General features: G+C 44.7%; 2 protein-coding genes across 2 annotated transcripts in view; one reads left to right on the plus strand and one right to left on the minus strand.

The window, feature by feature from the left end:
- Positions 1-16,563, minus strand: part of LOC145351095 (protein CEBPZOS-like) — a 652,257-nt gene that overhangs the window by 389,980 nt on the left and 245,714 nt on the right. The window lies entirely within an intron of this gene.
- The window catches only part of LOC145350629 (arginase-1-like), a 53,880-nt gene that overhangs the window by 35,414 nt on the left and 1,903 nt on the right, over positions 1-16,563 (plus strand). The window contains exons 6-7 of the mRNA XM_080199835.1: positions 12,317-12,421; positions 12,633-12,769. Of these exons, the coding sequence (XP_080055961.1) occupies positions 12,317-12,421; positions 12,633-12,769 (242 nt within the window). The remainder of the gene's footprint in view (positions 1-12,316; positions 12,422-12,632; positions 12,770-16,563) is intronic.

The raw sequence follows: 16,563 nt of genomic DNA on the forward strand, positions 1-16,563 counted from the left end.
CTTTTATAGGTCCTATCCCTTCTCTTCTTATCCTTTTACCTTTCACATATTTATAGAAGGCCTTGGGATTCTCCTTAATCTTACCCGCCAAGGTCTTCTCATGACCCCTTCTGGCTCTCCTAATTTCCCTTTTAAGTTCCTTCCTACAGTCCTTATACTCCTCAAGATCTTTAACCTCTCCTAATTCCCTGAACCTCTTGTACACCTTCCTTTTCCTCCTGACTAGGTTCAACACAGCCTTTGTGCACCACGGTTCCCTCGACCTACCAAAACCCCCTTGTCTCATCGGAACGTTGTCATTCAGAGCTCCAGACACACATTCCTTGAATATCTGCCACCTTCCTTCAGTACTTTTCCCTAAGAACGCCTCCTTCCAGTTTATTTGTCCAAGTAACTTCCTGACTTCTTCGTATCTCCCCTTACCCCAGACAAACACCTTCCTAGCCTACCTGATCCTATCTCGTTCCAACGCAATTGTGAAGGAGATAGAATTATGGTCACCATTTCCAAGATGCTCTCCTACCGGAAGATCCATCACCTGCCCTGGTTCATTCGCCAGTACCAGGTCAAGTACAGCCTCTCCCCTCGTAGGCTTATCCACATACTGTGTCAGGAAACCTTCCTGAACACACCTAACAAACTCCTCCCCATCCAAACCCCTTACCCTAAGGATATTCCAGTCGATGTTTGGGAAATTGAAGTCTCCCATCACGACAACTCTGTTGTTAAAACATCTCTCCAGAATCTGTTTTCCTATTTGCACTTCAACTTCCCTGTCACTATTGGGCGGCCTATAGAATACACCCAGCAAAGTTTTCGACCCTTTGCTGTTTGTAACTTCCACCCACAGAGATTCTGTAGACAGTCCCTCCACGACATCCTCTTTCTCTGCAGCCATGACACTGTCCCTGATCAACAGTGCCACTCCACCACCCCTTCTGCCACCCTCCCTGTCCTTCCTGAAGCACCTGAAGCCTGGCACCTGAAGTACCCAGTCCTGTCCCTGAGACATCCAAGTCTCCGTAATGGCCACCACATCACAATCCCAAACAGTAATCCACGCCCTAAGCTCATCTACCTTATTCACTACACTCCTTGCATTAAAATATATACACTTCAGCCCCTCAGTCTGGGCATTTTCCATCTCCACCGCCTGTCTAACCTCCCTCCCATACTGCCTGCGGTCCTCCCCTACCTGGGAGCGAACCTCCTCCGTCCCAGTTTCCCCATCACAGTTCCCTCCCCCCATCCTTTCTAGTTTAAAGTCCCCCCGGTAGCCTTAGCCAGTCTTCCCGCCAAGATATTAGTCCCCCTGGTATTTAAGTGCCACCCGTCCTTACTATACAGGTCCCACCTACCCCTAAAGAGGTCCCAGTGATCTAGGAACCGAAATCCCTGCCCTCTACACCAGTCCCTCAGCCACGCATTCACCCTCCACCTCATTTCATTTCTCCCCTCATTCTCCCGTGGCACAGGCAGCAATCCTGAGATTACTACCTTCGCTTTTCTCTTCCTCAGCTGCCTACCCAGTTCCCTATAGTCCCTTTTCACGAGTGCCTCCCTCTTCTTACCTACGTCAGTAGTACCTATATGTACTACAACCTCTGGTTCCTCTCCCTCCCCTTTCAGGATGTCTGGGACCCGCCCAGAGACATTGATGAAGACAAACATCTCGCCAGGGCCATCCCCACACCCCTAATGCTTGTCTTCAAACAACCGCACAACCTCAAACAGACCGTTTTTAGACTTGCATTCTAATCAGTATTCTGTAAACTGTGTGTGACTTTATATGCCCTTCTCTGATCAGAACCTTCCACACACCTGACGAAGGAACACCGTTTCCAGAACCTTGTAAGATTACTGTCAAATAAACTGGTTGGACTCTAACCTGGTATTGTGAGACTTCTTACTGTGTTTACTCCAGTCCAACGCCGGCAGCCCTACATCATCGCCCTACACTGATCCATAGAACACCGAGATAACTAAGACACTTATGTCAGACTCCTATTTATAGACTATAGCTTAGTCTTCAATACCATTATTCCTACAAGATTCATCTCCAAACTCCGTGGCCTGGGGCTCAGCTACTCCTTCTGCAACTAGATTCTGGACTTCCTAACAGACCGCATTCAGTAAGGATAGGCAACAACACCTCCTCCATGGTCATCCTCAACACTGGTGCCCCACGAGATGTGTCCTCAGCCCCATACTATACTCCTTATACACTTATGACTGTGTGGCCAAATTCCCTTCCAACTCGATTTTCAAGTTTGCTGATGACATCACCCTAGTGGGTCAGATCTCAAATAATGATAAGACAGAGTACAGGAAAGAGATAGAAAATCTGATGAACTGGTGCAACGACAATAATTTCTCCCTCAATGTCAACAAAATGAAGGAGATAGTCATTGACTTCAGGAAGTGTAGTGGAGGACATGTGCCTGTCAACACCAACAGGGACAAAGTGAGAATGATGGAGAGCTTCAAGTTTCTCGATGCCCAGGTCACCAACAACCTGTTCTGGTCCCCTTCCACACTGATGCCATAGTTGAGAAAGCCCACCAACGCCTCTATTTTCTCAGGAGGCTAAGAAAATTTGGCAGTTTGCTACGACTCTCATCAATTTTTCTATGCACCATAGAAACATGTTTGCTAGTTGTATCACAGCTTGTATGGCTCCTACTCTGTCCACGACTGCAAAAATCTACAAAGTGTCATGAACGAAGCCCAGTCCATCACACAAACCAGCCTCCCATCCACTGACTCTGTCTACACTTCCCACTACCTTGGAAAAGCACCAGCATAATCAAGGGCCTGGGACATATTCTTTTCCACCTTCGTCTGTCAGGAAAAAGATACAAAAGTCTGAGTACACATACCAATTCACTCAAGAACAGCTTCTTCCCTGCTGCAATCAGACTTTGGAATAGACCTACCTTGTATTAAGTTGATCTTTCTCTACATCCTAGCTATGACTGTAACACTACATTCTGCACTCTCTCCTTTCCTTCTCTATGTACGGTATGCTTTGTCTGCACAGCATGTAAGAAACAATAGTTTTCACTGTGTACTTACAGGTGACAATAATGAACCAAATAAAATTATTTCTGGGAGGCTTGCCGAGTCTTCATACTCCCCAACAAATCTATAAATATAATCCCACCAAGTCCATAAGCAGCTTCCCATTAGTAGCTCAGCTAACATGACGCCTGTGGATGCATTTCGCGTGGTGTATGACAGCAAAAAACTAACTGAATGTAGAGATAAACTTGATTCTTCATGAATATTTTGAACATTTATACAGCCCGTTCTGCCAATGAGAGGTTGGGTGGTAAGGTGTTGACCTAACCTACCAAATACCATTTGATTTGACAAATTTCTGAAACTCCTCTGCTGTGAATGATGTGCCATTGTCTGATGCTAAGACCTCAGGGATGCCACGAATGGCAAATATTTTCCTCAATTTGTAATGGTGGCAGTGGCTGTTGTGGACTTCATCAACTGGCCACCCAACTACTTGGAATATAAGAAACATCTGACAGGAAACTGACCCTTCAAAGTCCATATATGTTATTGCACAGGGTCTGCCTGGCCACTCCCAAGGATGCATATTCGCCGTCAGCAGAAAGGCCTATTGTGCTTCACAACTGGGGCATTGACTGACCATGCTTTCAATTTCTTTATCAATGCCCAGCCACCAAACATAACATCTGGCTAGTGTTTTTATCATGCTTTGTCTGGATCTGAGTTGTGCAATTCCTGTAATAAAAGTTGTCTTCCTTGGGATAGGACTATAACCCTAGCCCCAGCATCAAAATACGATCCTTAAACGTTATCTCTGTCTTCTCTGTTGGTCAGGTTTAAGCAGCTCTGACTAATACATCACCCTTGCATCACCATCTTAACTTTTGATAAGAATCAGTCTAAGCACATCTTTATGTGCTTAGCTGAGGCTGGCAAAGTGTCTATAAAGTGCAGCACCAGCACTATCTCTTGTGGGATTGGTAGTGGTGCTATATCTGTTGCAAGGGCAAATGGCTTAATGCACCTACATTTGATATTTGTGTCCCTGAGCAACACTGGAACATATCGCTGCACTCTACTAACAACAGAGTCCACCTCTGCATCCTTGCAGAGGCAAGTGGTGGCACTGGCTTATCTTCTCTGAATAAACATAACAATGTCTTGTGGTCTGAAATTATTGTGAAAGGCCATCCATAAATATATAAACTTTTTGACTGCATTAGTGACCGCCAGACTTTCATTATTTATCTGAGAATTTTTTTTTCCCACATCTAATAATGTTCTTGATGCAAGGGCATTTGGCCTTTCTACTCCATCAGACATCATTTGGGACAAAACCACTCCCAATATGGTAATACATTGCAAATCACTACCAACAGCTTGGTTGGATTGAAATGCATCAACAATGCCGATGATGGCAGAACTTGCTTAATTTTTGTGAACATTTCTTTTGTTCATCTCCCCACCTCCAATGTTGATGTTTCTTTAACAGCTGGTGGAGTAGGGCTAAGATGGTAGACATAAAAAAACCACCATAATAATTCACCATTCTGAGGAATGACTTTAACTCTGATACATTTTTGGCTGTGGAACTTCCTTAATGGCTTTAAGTTTATCTTTCAAAGGATGTAAATCTTTTGCTTCATATCCTAAGACCCAAACATGTAACTCCATCTGCTTGGAAAGTGCATTTCTCCCTTTTCAACCTCATATCCGCTTCATTATATCTTCTTGAGACTTCCTCCAAGTTTGATCTATATTCTTCAGGTGAGGGTCCTGTAATTAGAATGTCGTTGAGATAAGCCACTACACTAGGGATGCCTTGTAATTAACTTTCCAATGGAAAATGGCACACGCTGATGAAACTCCAAAAGATAAACGTACGTAATAGTATAGACCTTTATGGGTGTTGGTAGTAACCAACCTCTGCGAATCTTTATCCAATTCCAACTGCTGGTAGGTGTGACTGAGTTCTAACTTGGCGTATTTTAAACTCCTGGCTTGTTTGGCACAGAAGTCCTCAATTCTAGGAATGGTATATCTGTCTATCTGAGCTCCTTTGCTGACTGTAGTTTATAATCCCAAATTCTTATAGTATGATCTGTTTTGAGGATAGGGACAATGGGTGCAGTCCATTTGGAGAATTGTATGGGTTTTATAATACCTAAATCTTCCAGTCTTCCAAGTTTGACTTCAACATTATGATGAAGTTCAAAGGGTACTGTGCAGGCTTGAAAAAATGTAGACGTTGCATCTGGATTCAGATATATTTTGGCTTTTGTTCCTCTTATACATTCTAGTTCATTTTGGAAGACCTCAGAATATTTAGACAACAGTTCTTGAAAATTTCCATCCTGCAGGTTTAATATTTCCAACCAATTTAATTTTATCTGCTTGAGCCAAACAGTCCATTAAACAAGGTCTGTGACCTTTAATTACCAAGACAGGTAGTTGTGTCATTTGATATTTGTAGGACACGATGAGTGCTGCTGCCCATGAGGTCTGTAATGTCTTTCCAGTATATGTAGACAATATGGCTCCTGACTCACTCAATCTTAATGATTGGAGGCCTTTTTGAAGGTAACAAAATGCCTGTTTCCCAATGACTATAGTCACAGCACCTGTGTCAATTTCCATTTTAAGCGATCTGCCGTTTACCATCAAGGCTATCTCTATAACGGCACTTTACTTAGTTGGACCTGGTTTAGAATAAATGAGGTAAAAAGTCTGACAACACCAGGTTTTAGTCCAACCTATTTATTTGATAATATACTCGCAAGCTTTCGGGTTAGCCCCTTCGTCAGGCGACGAAGGGGCTAACCCGAAAGCTTGCGAGTATATTATCAAATAAATAGGTTGGACTAAAACCTGGTGTTGTCAGACTTTTTACTGTGTTTACACCAGTCCAACGCCGGCATACCCACATCATGACATTTAGAATAAATGACTCAGGTTTCTTGTTGGGTTCCTCATCTACATTTTTGAAAGGGATTATGGGTTTTTTTTGCACATTCTATCCTGTCTACTTCACTCTGCACCACCCTTGTAATTTCTGCATCAGCAAGCTTATTGGGAGTGTTCGCCCCCCCAAATCAAAAACAAGCTTCCGCCTCACTGCTGTAATCCCTTTTTTATGCTCTTCTGGACTCACCCTCAGACTGTTCTTCACAACAGCCGTTTAACACCATAAATGGTTCAACTCATCTGGCATGCCTTGCAACTTGCTTCTGTCTTGCTCAGTGCACCAGGGTCAACTCCACAGCTTTTTCTAATTTGGTCTTAGTCAGTAACAACTTCTGTATAATTAGGCTATTTATATCAAAGACCCAAATGGTCACTTAACATTTCTCGTAAAGCAGTGCTCTGCTAACCCTCTCAATGTGGCCACGAAGCCTGAGACCTTCTCCTCTGTTTCCCAGACTGCTGAATGAAATTTGGATCTCAGCATAATGATTGAGGGCTGGGGATTAAAATTATATTTTACAAATTCAAAAGACTGGATGGGATTTTCCTGATTTGGATATGCTGGCATTGGACTGGGGTAAACACAGTACGATGTCTGACAACACCAGGTTTAAGTCCAACAGGTTTATTTGATAGTAAACTCACAAGCTTTCGAGGTTAAACTCTTCATCAGGTGAATGGAGAGTTCTGTCCTCGGACAGAGCATATAAAGCACAGACGGTTTACAGATTACTGATTAGAATGCAACACCATCGCAGCACCAGTGGACCATCCAGGCGATGGAGGCAACAGTGCGACTGTGGCGATCCTGACCCCGCAGAGCAGGAACAAGGACACTGACACCATCTAGTACGAAGACCGGCCAGCAACCCCGGCACGACGAGCCACATGACACTGACGATGTCACCCTGTCACCGGCGGGGATCTGAGGCAGGGTTGGACTGCTACATCAGCCCTGCAGAATTTCGTCAGTGCCACAGGAATGCAGCACCTGGTGCGTGCTGACTGAAGGAGATGTAAGAACTAACAAATCTTTTCTACTTTAAAAATGTCTTTAAAGTTTGCCTCTGTTAACATACGCAGTGTTAAAGACGGGTTGAGATGTGCGGCCACATTATCCTACCTGGCCAATGTCAAGGCTGACCTGCTGTTCCTGCAGGAGTGTGGGATACCTCACCTCAGCAGTTATAGGCGTTGGTTGAGTGTGTGGTCCCACGGACCATCCATCTGGTCAGGTGGGAATGACTGCCGTTCCTCGGGCCTAGGCATCCTGCTGTGGGGAGGTGGCTTTCCCATCTCCGAAGTTAGGGAGGTGGTGGGGGGTCGCCTCCTCGTGGCAGACGTCAAGTACAAAAACTGCCCTCTCAGGTTGATTAATGTGTATGCCCCTGTCGTCAAAACCGAGCGGCTGGTGGTTTTTGAGCAGCTGCCACTGCTGCTCACCACCTCCAGGCCGGTCATTCTGGGTGGGGATTTCAATTGCATCATCAACAAGGCCGACCGATCCAGCAGGGCTGAAAACAAACTGGATGCTACGTCCAGAGCCCTGCTGGAGACGGTCAAAGATGCCAAGCTGCTCGACGTCTTCAGCAACCCAGCAGACGGAGGGCAGCGCAGGTACACGTGGTTGCGGCCCGACGGATCTGTCCGCTCCAGGATCGACTTTATGTTTGTGTCCCGCACACTCACGGTCAGGCCCACTGACGTCAAGCTGGTGTTCTTTTCTGACCACTGCCTCCTGCTGGCCAACTGTCAGCTGGAGGGAAACCAGAAAGTGGGCAGAGGGTCCTGGAAGCTGAATGTAGAACTGTTGATCCCAGAGAACCTCGAGGAACTCAGGAGGGTTTACCACGGTTGGAGGACCGTGAAACCCTTCTTTGAGTCTCCAGCGCTCTGGTGGGAAACCATTAAAGACAACATCAAAAGGTTCTTCATTTGCAAAGGGGTTCAGAAGGCCAGGGAGAGATGGGGGGAAATGCCCCGACTCCAGAAAAGCATGCAGGAACTGCCTCAACTGCAGTCAACTGATGTCAGGGAGGATCTCCAGGAGATGAAGAGCCAGCAAGCCTCGCTCTTTGCCTCGGAGGCTGCCAAGGTCATCTTCTGGTCCAGGATCTGCTCCGTGGAGCAGGATGAAAAGTGCTCGTGTTTCTTCTTCCAGAAGGTACACAGAGAAACCTCTGTGATCAGCAGCCTGAAGGAAGAAGACGGCTCAGTAAGGTCATCGCAGTCTGACATTCTGAGGATCTGCAAATCCTTTTATGCCGGACTGTATGACCTGAAGCCGACAGACAGCACAGCCTCCCAGTCTTTCCTGTCATCTATCACGCAGGTCTTAGACGACAGCGAGCGGGACAGCCTGGACAGATCGGTATCTCTGGATGAGCTGACGAAGGCCGTTGAGTCCTTTCAGAAGGGTAAAACTCCCAGAAGCGACGGCTTACCGGCTGAGTTTTACTCAGTGTTGTGGGACTTGACGGGCCCGGACCTCCTGGAAGTATACGAGAGTATGCTTCTGGAAGGCAGGATGTCGAGAGTATGCGAGAGTATGCTTCTGGAAGGCAGGATGTCAGAATCCATGAGGAAAGGCATCATTACCCTCATCTACAAACAGAAGGGGGAAAGGGAAGAAATTCGAAATTGGCGACCCATTTCACTATTGAACGTGGATTATAAAATTCTGGCCAAAGTCATTGCCAACCGAGTCAAGTCTGCTCTGATCCATCCCGATCAACCCAGTAGGAAGATCTCTGACAGCCTCGCGCTACTCAGGGATACGATCGCCTACATGCAGGACAGGCAGGTGGATACATGCCTCATCAGCCTAGACCAGGAGAAAGCGTTTGACAGAATATCGCACAGCTACATGATGGATGTGCTGTCCATAATGGGCTTTGGGGAGGGAATCCGCAATTGGATCCAGCTGCTGTACACAGACATCAGTAGCGCAGTTTCAGTCAATGGGTGGGAAACAGATAGCTTCCAAGTCAGGTCTAGAGTCAGACAGGGCTGCCCCCTCTCCTCCCTCCTTTTTGTGTGTTGCATTGAACCCTTTGCCGAGGCCCTCAGAAGCGACCCAGGCATCAAAGGGGTGACAATCCCAGGCAACAAAGGCACGCAGGTCAAAGCCTCCCTGTACATTGATGACGTGGCTGTCTTCTGCTCGGACCCCTCGTCTGTTCACAGGCTCCTCCAGGTCTGCGAGCAGTTCGAGCTGGCCTCGGGAGCCAAAGTCAACCAGGATAAGAGTGAGGCCATGTTCTTTGGGAACTGGGCCGATAAATCCTTTGTCCCCTTCACTGTCAGGGCAGATTACCTGAAGGTGCTGGGGATATGGTTTGGAGTGGCAGGGGCATGCGCCAAAAACTGGGATGAGCGCATCGCGAAAGCCAGGCAGAAAATGGGCTTGTGGGAGCTACGCTCCCTCTCCATGACAGGAAAAAACCTGGTGATCCGGTGCGAGGTGCTGTCCGTGTTGTTGTACGTGGCGCAGGTGTGGCCTATCCCCAGATCCTGCGCTACAGCAGTGACGCAGGCTATCTTCAAGTTTATCTGGAGATCAAAGATGGAACGCGTCCGGAGGGAAGCGATGCACAAACTTCCAGAGAACGGAGGTAAAAACGTTCCCAACGCTGCCCTCATCCTGATGGCCACCATTGTGTGCGGCTGCATTAAGCTGTGCGTAGATCCTCGGTACACTAACAGCAAGTGCCACTACTTTTTGAAGGTCTACCTGTCCCGAGTGTTGCAAAGAATGGATCTGGCCACACTGCCGCGGAACACTCCGAGTAGTTGGACCGTACTGCAGCACCTGTCCTTCGTGGAGAAATTCTTCCACAAACACACCTTTGACCACATGGCGATTAAGCAGTGGTCAGCGCGTAACGTCCTTGGGGCCCTGAGAGAAAAGAAGGTGGCGGATCCTGTCGGATGGTTCCCTGAGTAGACTGTCAGTGTCATCTGGCAGAACGCCTCATCACCAGAACTGACAAACAAGCACCAAGATCTGGCTTGGCTGGTGGTGAGAAGGGCACTCACTCCCTGTCAGATCCTTTATGCACGCTTGAGGTCTCAACAGCACCGCACGCTGCCCTCGAAGCGGCTGCGGCGCTGATGAGACGGTCATACACCTCCTTGTGGAATGTGCCTTTGCAAAGAAGGTCTGGAGTGAGATGCAGTGGTATTTGTCGAGGTTTGTCCCAAGCAGCTCGGTGACGCAGGACTCTGTGCTCTATGGGCTGTTTCCAGGGACGCACACCAAGACAAATATCAACTGCGGCTGGAAGGTCATCAACTCGGTGAAGGACGCACTTTGGTCCACCCGAAACTTGCTGATCTTCCAGCTGAAAGAACTGTCCTCGACCGAGTGTTGCAGACTGGCACATTTCAAGGTCCAGGACTACGTGCTGAGGGACATGCTGAAGCTTGGGGAAAGGCCACACTATAAGGCCTTTTAACGTAGACAAACCGAGGGCCCGGGAACTGCAGAATACCCTCGACCTGCGTAACTGTGTGCCAATCTGAGCAATAACGGCACACAGTAATTTATTGAGGCATGTATATAGCTTTAAGTATTGAAATGTAATGACTGTAATTTGTATAAATCTGTAAAAATGTTTTGATTCTGCACTGTTTGCAATTCAAAGCCCTGTACATTTGCAATAGTTTATTTGAGATTTTTATGAATAAAGTATATTTTTGGGAAAAAAAATTACTGATTAGAATGCGAATCTTTACACCTAACCTGCTATTCAAGTCTTAAAGTGGCCGACAATGTGAGTGAAAGGAGCACTGATCACAGGTTAAAGAGATGTGTATACAACCCTGCCACAGCAACCTCTGAAAGACATGTCGGATCATCGACATGGATGACATCATCAACATGAGAATACCATCTACCAGGTACACGGTAAATACTCTTGCAACTCGGCCAACGTTGTCTACCTGATATGCTGCAAGAAAGGATGTCCCGAAGCATGGTACATTGGGGACACCATGCAGACGCTACGACAATGGATGAATGAACATCGCTCGACAATCACCAGGCAAGACTGTTCCCTTTTGGTTGGCGAACACTTCAGTAGTCATGGGCATTCAGCCTCTGACCTTCAGGTAAGCATTCTCCAAGGCGGCCTTCACGACATACGACAGAGCAGAATCGCTGAGCAGAGACTGATAGCCAAGTTCCGCACACATGAGGACTGTCTCAACAGGGATCTTGGGTTCATGTCGCAATATCTGTAACCCTCGTGACTTGCCTGGGTTTGCAAAACCTCACTTACTGTACTGTCTGGAGACAATACACATCTCTTTAACCTGTGATCAGTGCTCCTTCCACTCACATTGTCGGCCACTTTAAGACTTGAATAGCAGGTTAGGTTCGCATTCTAATCAGTAATCTGTAAACTGCTTGTGCTTTATATGCTCCGTCTGAGGACAGAACTCTCCATTTACCTGACAAAGAGTTTAACCTCGAAAGCTTGTGAGTTTACTATCAAATAAACCTGCTGGACTTAAACCTGGTGTTGTCAGACATCGTAAGGGATTTTCCAGTCATGCTTGCCCCAAAACCAGAAAATCTCATCCAAGGTCAATGGACCTTCGTATGGTCTGCCCCCTGCCGACTACGATTCCCATGGTGGACGGGGCGGGAAAGTTCCGCACTGTGTCTGGAGGGTCAGGTGGTGTTAAATTTCTCACTGAGCTGTAGGCCACAGATTGTGAGCAAAATAACCTTTTGCTTTTCTTCAGCCGTTGTTTAATTTGCCAGAAAGAAGTAATACAGTCTTTCAATATAATGTCCTTACTTTTCCACTTCTGGGTCAAAATATTCAATATTTCCAATCAAAGGCATTTTAATGTGGGTATGTACACTGTTTCTTCATATTTTCAATGCTCAAGTCTCTTCCCCCTCTAGCTGCACACTGCAATCCTTAATGACTCTGAAAGGTTTTCCTCATCGCCAGTGTAATGGATGTGGCTCAAAGTAACAAAGGATTACCAAATAACTATTTATTGCTAACAACAAAGGGTCTGGCAGAATTAACTATGCGACATTGCAACACTCCTCCCTGGCTCCAACTGAGGATTCTCCTCTTGCACTTAACTGGCTCAGTTTCCCGCCTCAACACTCTATAGGGTCCAGTCTGATCACATGGCCTTCAGGGAACACCCTCTTAAAGGGGCCACAGTACCACAGATGTGATTTTGCAAAAGATAAATTTTTTAAGTTGTGAGAAATGGAAGAGGCATGATCAGTTGAGTGGCCTCCTTCTGTGCTTTTGTATTGCTTTAATTATAAGTAATTCTACTACTTGATTCTTTTCAGGGAAATTATAAATAGATTAGGAATTAAATTCTTCTTAGCAAAGGATATAAATCACATGGGAATAGAGAAAGTCATGGAGATGACCAGCGATTACCTGTATTCAAGGTATGGATTTTACCAACCATGAGTTTGTTTGATGTCGAGAAAATTAGTAACAATTTGCATTCACCTAGAGATTTTAACATTTAAAGAATGTCTTAAGGTACTTCACAGAAACTTAACAGTTTCTATGATATTCTTTTGTCCATTATTTTTATTGTATGTCAACCTATTTGTACTATATTCTCACTCAGATATAATATCCAATTTCTCATAGAATAAAGAAACCGATCCATCTTAGTTTTGACATTGATGGATTTGATCCCAGTCTGGCACCTGCTACAGGAACTCCCGTAAAGGGAGGTCTCACATATGAACAAGGTATCTTTGTGGCAAGTGAAATCCATAAAACAGGTATGATAAAGAGGAACACAGTAAAAGATGTTTATGTTGTCAATGTGATTGGCCCCATTGAACAAATTATGCATATTGAGAAACTCAGGGAAACAATGAAATTTCATCTCATAACAGTTTGTTGGTGTGAGAGTACCAGAATTTGGGTGGTTGTGATTCATCCAAGAAGAAAATAGAAAACAAAATCTAGAAAAGAAAACCGTTGTCTTCAGTTCATGCTGCAGTCTGTAGTATTGCAGTTGCTTTTTGCGGAGGAAGCCAGTTTAAAATTTCTAATAATTTCTATCAGAACTGATAGTTACAGTAAATTTAAGTTACCAAGTTCTCTCTTTACTAAGTTCTCTTTTTCTTTCTTACTGCGGGAAGCATTGCATCAGTCAATCCATCTTTCAGAGAACCAAGACACGAAAACAATAGCACACAAAAGGACACATGCTTACTTTAGGAGAAGCTTTCTTCAAATCTAGAATTATTTGACTGGGTGCTTTTCTACGCGATCAGGGTAGCCCATGGGAAAAGTCAGGCAGTGAGCCATACTGTTGGTTCATCACCTAATCAGTATTCATTACCACTATCCACACCTTAACCAGATTGATGCTAACTGCTCCTTCATTTTCACTGCATTTAGAAAAAAGAAATGGTGGGGCTTGGGTTCTTGGAGGATTTCCCTTGCATATATCACATCAATGACTATCAAGGGGAAAGTGATTGTAGACAATTGAAATTGCCATAATTTGAATTATTACTGTCACATGTTTTAGTATACAGTGAAAAGTATTGTTTCTTGCACGCTATACAGACAAAGCAACCCATACATAGAGAAGAAAGAAGAGGGTACAGAATGTAGTGTTATAGTCATAGCTAGGATGTAGAGAAAGATCAACTTAATGCAAGATAGGTTCATTCAAAAGTCTGATGGCAGCAGGAAAGAAGCTGTTCTTGAGTTGGTTGGTATGTGTCCTCAGACTTTTGTATCTTTTTCATGATTGAAGAAGGTGGAACAGAGTATGCCTGGGGTGCGTAGGCTCCTTGATTATGCTGGCTGCTTTTCCAAGGCAATGGGAAGTGTAGACAGTGTCAGTGGATGGGAGACTGGTTTGAGTGATGATTTGGGCTTCATTCACAACCCTTTATGTTTATTGCAGTCTTGGACAGAGCAGGAGCCATACCAAGCTGTGGTACAACTGGAAAGAATGCTTTCTATGATGCATCAAAAGAAGTTGGTGAGAGTTGTAGCAGACATGCCAAATTTCATTAGTCTGCTGAGAAACAGGAGGAGTTGGTGGGCTTTTGTAACTGTAGCATCCACATGGAGGGCCAGAACAGGTTGTTGGTGATCTGGACACCTAAAAACTTGAATCTTTCAATCATTTCCACTTCACCCCATTGATGTAGACAAGGGCATACCCTCCACCACGCTTCCTGAAGTTGATAATCATCTCCTTCATTTTGTTGACATTGAGGGATAGATTATTCTCATTATACCAGTTCACCAGATTCTCTATCCCTTTCCTGTACTGTGTCTTGTCATTGTTTGAGATCTGACCCACAACAGTGGTATCATCAGCAAACTTGAAAGTCGAATTGGAGGGGAATTTGGCCATACTGTCAGAGGTGTATAAGGAGTATTGTAAGGGGATGAGGGCACAATCTTATAGACCACCCAGTGTTGAGAATGATCATGAAGGAGGTATTGTTGCCTATCCTTACTAACTGTGGTCTGTGGTTAGGAAATCTAGCATCCAGTTGCAGAGGGAGGAGCCGAGCCCCAGGCCATGGAGTTTGGAGATGAGTCTCATGGAAATAATTGTGTTAAAGGCTGAGCTGTAGTCTATGAATAGGAGTCTGACATTGGTGTTTTTGTTATCTAGGTGTTCCAGGGTTGCGTGAAGGGCCAGGGAGATGGCATCTGCTGTGGACCTGTTGCGGCGACAGGCAAATTGTAGGGAATGCAGGCAGTCTAGTTGGCAGGAATGGCCCTCGGCGTCTGAGAGGCCTTGATTTGGATTCCTCTCCCGCCACAGTACTTAACTGTCAAAGACCCTAATCCTGGACAAGGCCTTCAGTGGGACAACATCCTCTCTTTGGGCCCTTCTGCCCATTTAATCATACTCTTGTATGTCGTATTGTTGCTAAAGCAGCAATCTGGCAATTTTATGGTCAATCGATGGCAGGCTCTCATTAGGCAGCAGGAATTGTAACAGGAGCATATCATTGATATCTGGCATGGGAAAATGCGTCCCAGCTGTGTTGGACAGCCAGGTGGAGATTTTACAATTGGTAGACCACCACCATAAAGAGTATTCAAATCATTGACTTGTGTTATTGACTGTTAATGCATGTAGTATATGGTAACTGAGCTAAATCATTTAAAAATATATTGGAAAATATCCTAATTCAGCCAAGGGGAGACAATGAGAATTTAGAAAATGTCCAGAAACTGAAGTGAAACTTGCAATATGGAACACATTGGATAAATGGCTTTATCTCTGTACAATAAATGTTATATTCTCAATTACTTGCATTGACAATGTCTCTCTTAGACATTCACCTTGTGTGTCACACAGTATGAACATTCCCTGAATGAGCAGAACCTTCTTCCAAGTAAACATCTGGAAAACTAACTTTTCAATGCCTCCTTCAAACTCTGGTTCCATTCCTCTTCCAGGCAACTGTCTGAGAATAAACAAACTGTATGCTCATGTGATGCTGGATTTTCAGCTTTCTGAAACCTATGGACAGAAATCCAAGTCAGCTGTTTGGAGAGAAGGATATATCCTCAAAAGAGTCAAATTTCAGAGAGGCAAAATGGAAGGAACAGTTATTTGAGTCAACCTACCATTTGAAAGTTATTCTTTGGACTAAAAGTGAAGATTCTCTAGATTTGAATTAAAGTATTTAACCCTGAGATAAGCTACCAACCACTTGTCCATGCCATCATAAAGACTGTCTGTTTCCACCTCCATAACATCGCTCAACTTCATCCCTGTGCGACAATACTATGTCTTTAAGAAATGTATTTTAATCATGTTTCTCTGCAGGATGTTTTGTCAGCACTGTGTTGTCTGTAGCCGGTGTCCTTTATTGTTACTAAAGTAGTATAACTGATATCATGTTGATTTTAAACTGAACTAATGCAGTGTTCTGTGATTTTAATGGTTCCTTAGGATTGCTGAGTAGAGCTTATCTGGAGGTGATTGACAAATCAGATCAGGTGGCTAGGGACAGATACTTTTCACAGAGCCTTTCAGTTTTAGATTCGATTTCAGAAGCAGCTTGAAACTGTGAGAAACAGTAGTGGATTTTCCCTCTCTCTGGAGTTGGGGTTTTGTAAGTGTTGCTGTGTTGGAAGCTGCCAGAGATTGAGTTTACCTCTCTGAAGTTTGACTCTTGAGGATATAGCCTTCTCTCCAAACAACTGGTTTGGATTTCTATCCATAGATTTCACAAAGCTGAAAGTCCAACATATGAAAATACTTGTTTTTATGTTATGTCTAATAAATGGCGTATGTCTGTGGAATGATGATTACCTTAGAACAGAGAAAGCTAGCTGTTAGAAGTTATACTGTGCCATGTTTAAGTCCTGTAACTGGTAAAGGTTATGATAATTCTTTTTAATATATTTCAACTGTATTCTTAAACACAAATGTTTGGTAAAAGCTTTCTGATGGGTCACTTGAATCATACCTGGAGTGAAACTCCTCATGCTCACCAATGCCAAAATCAAATGTAAAACCTAGGGTCTAGGCTAACTTCACAAAACACTTTGGAGTCTTTGGCTGGTTTTTAACACC

Source organism: Carcharhinus amblyrhynchos, chromosome 12, assembly GCF_965287045.1.
Source record: "Carcharhinus amblyrhynchos chromosome 12, sCarAmb.v2.hapA, whole genome shotgun sequence".
Classification (NCBI taxonomy): Eukaryota; Metazoa; Chordata; class Chondrichthyes; order Carcharhiniformes; family Carcharhinidae; genus Carcharhinus; species Carcharhinus amblyrhynchos.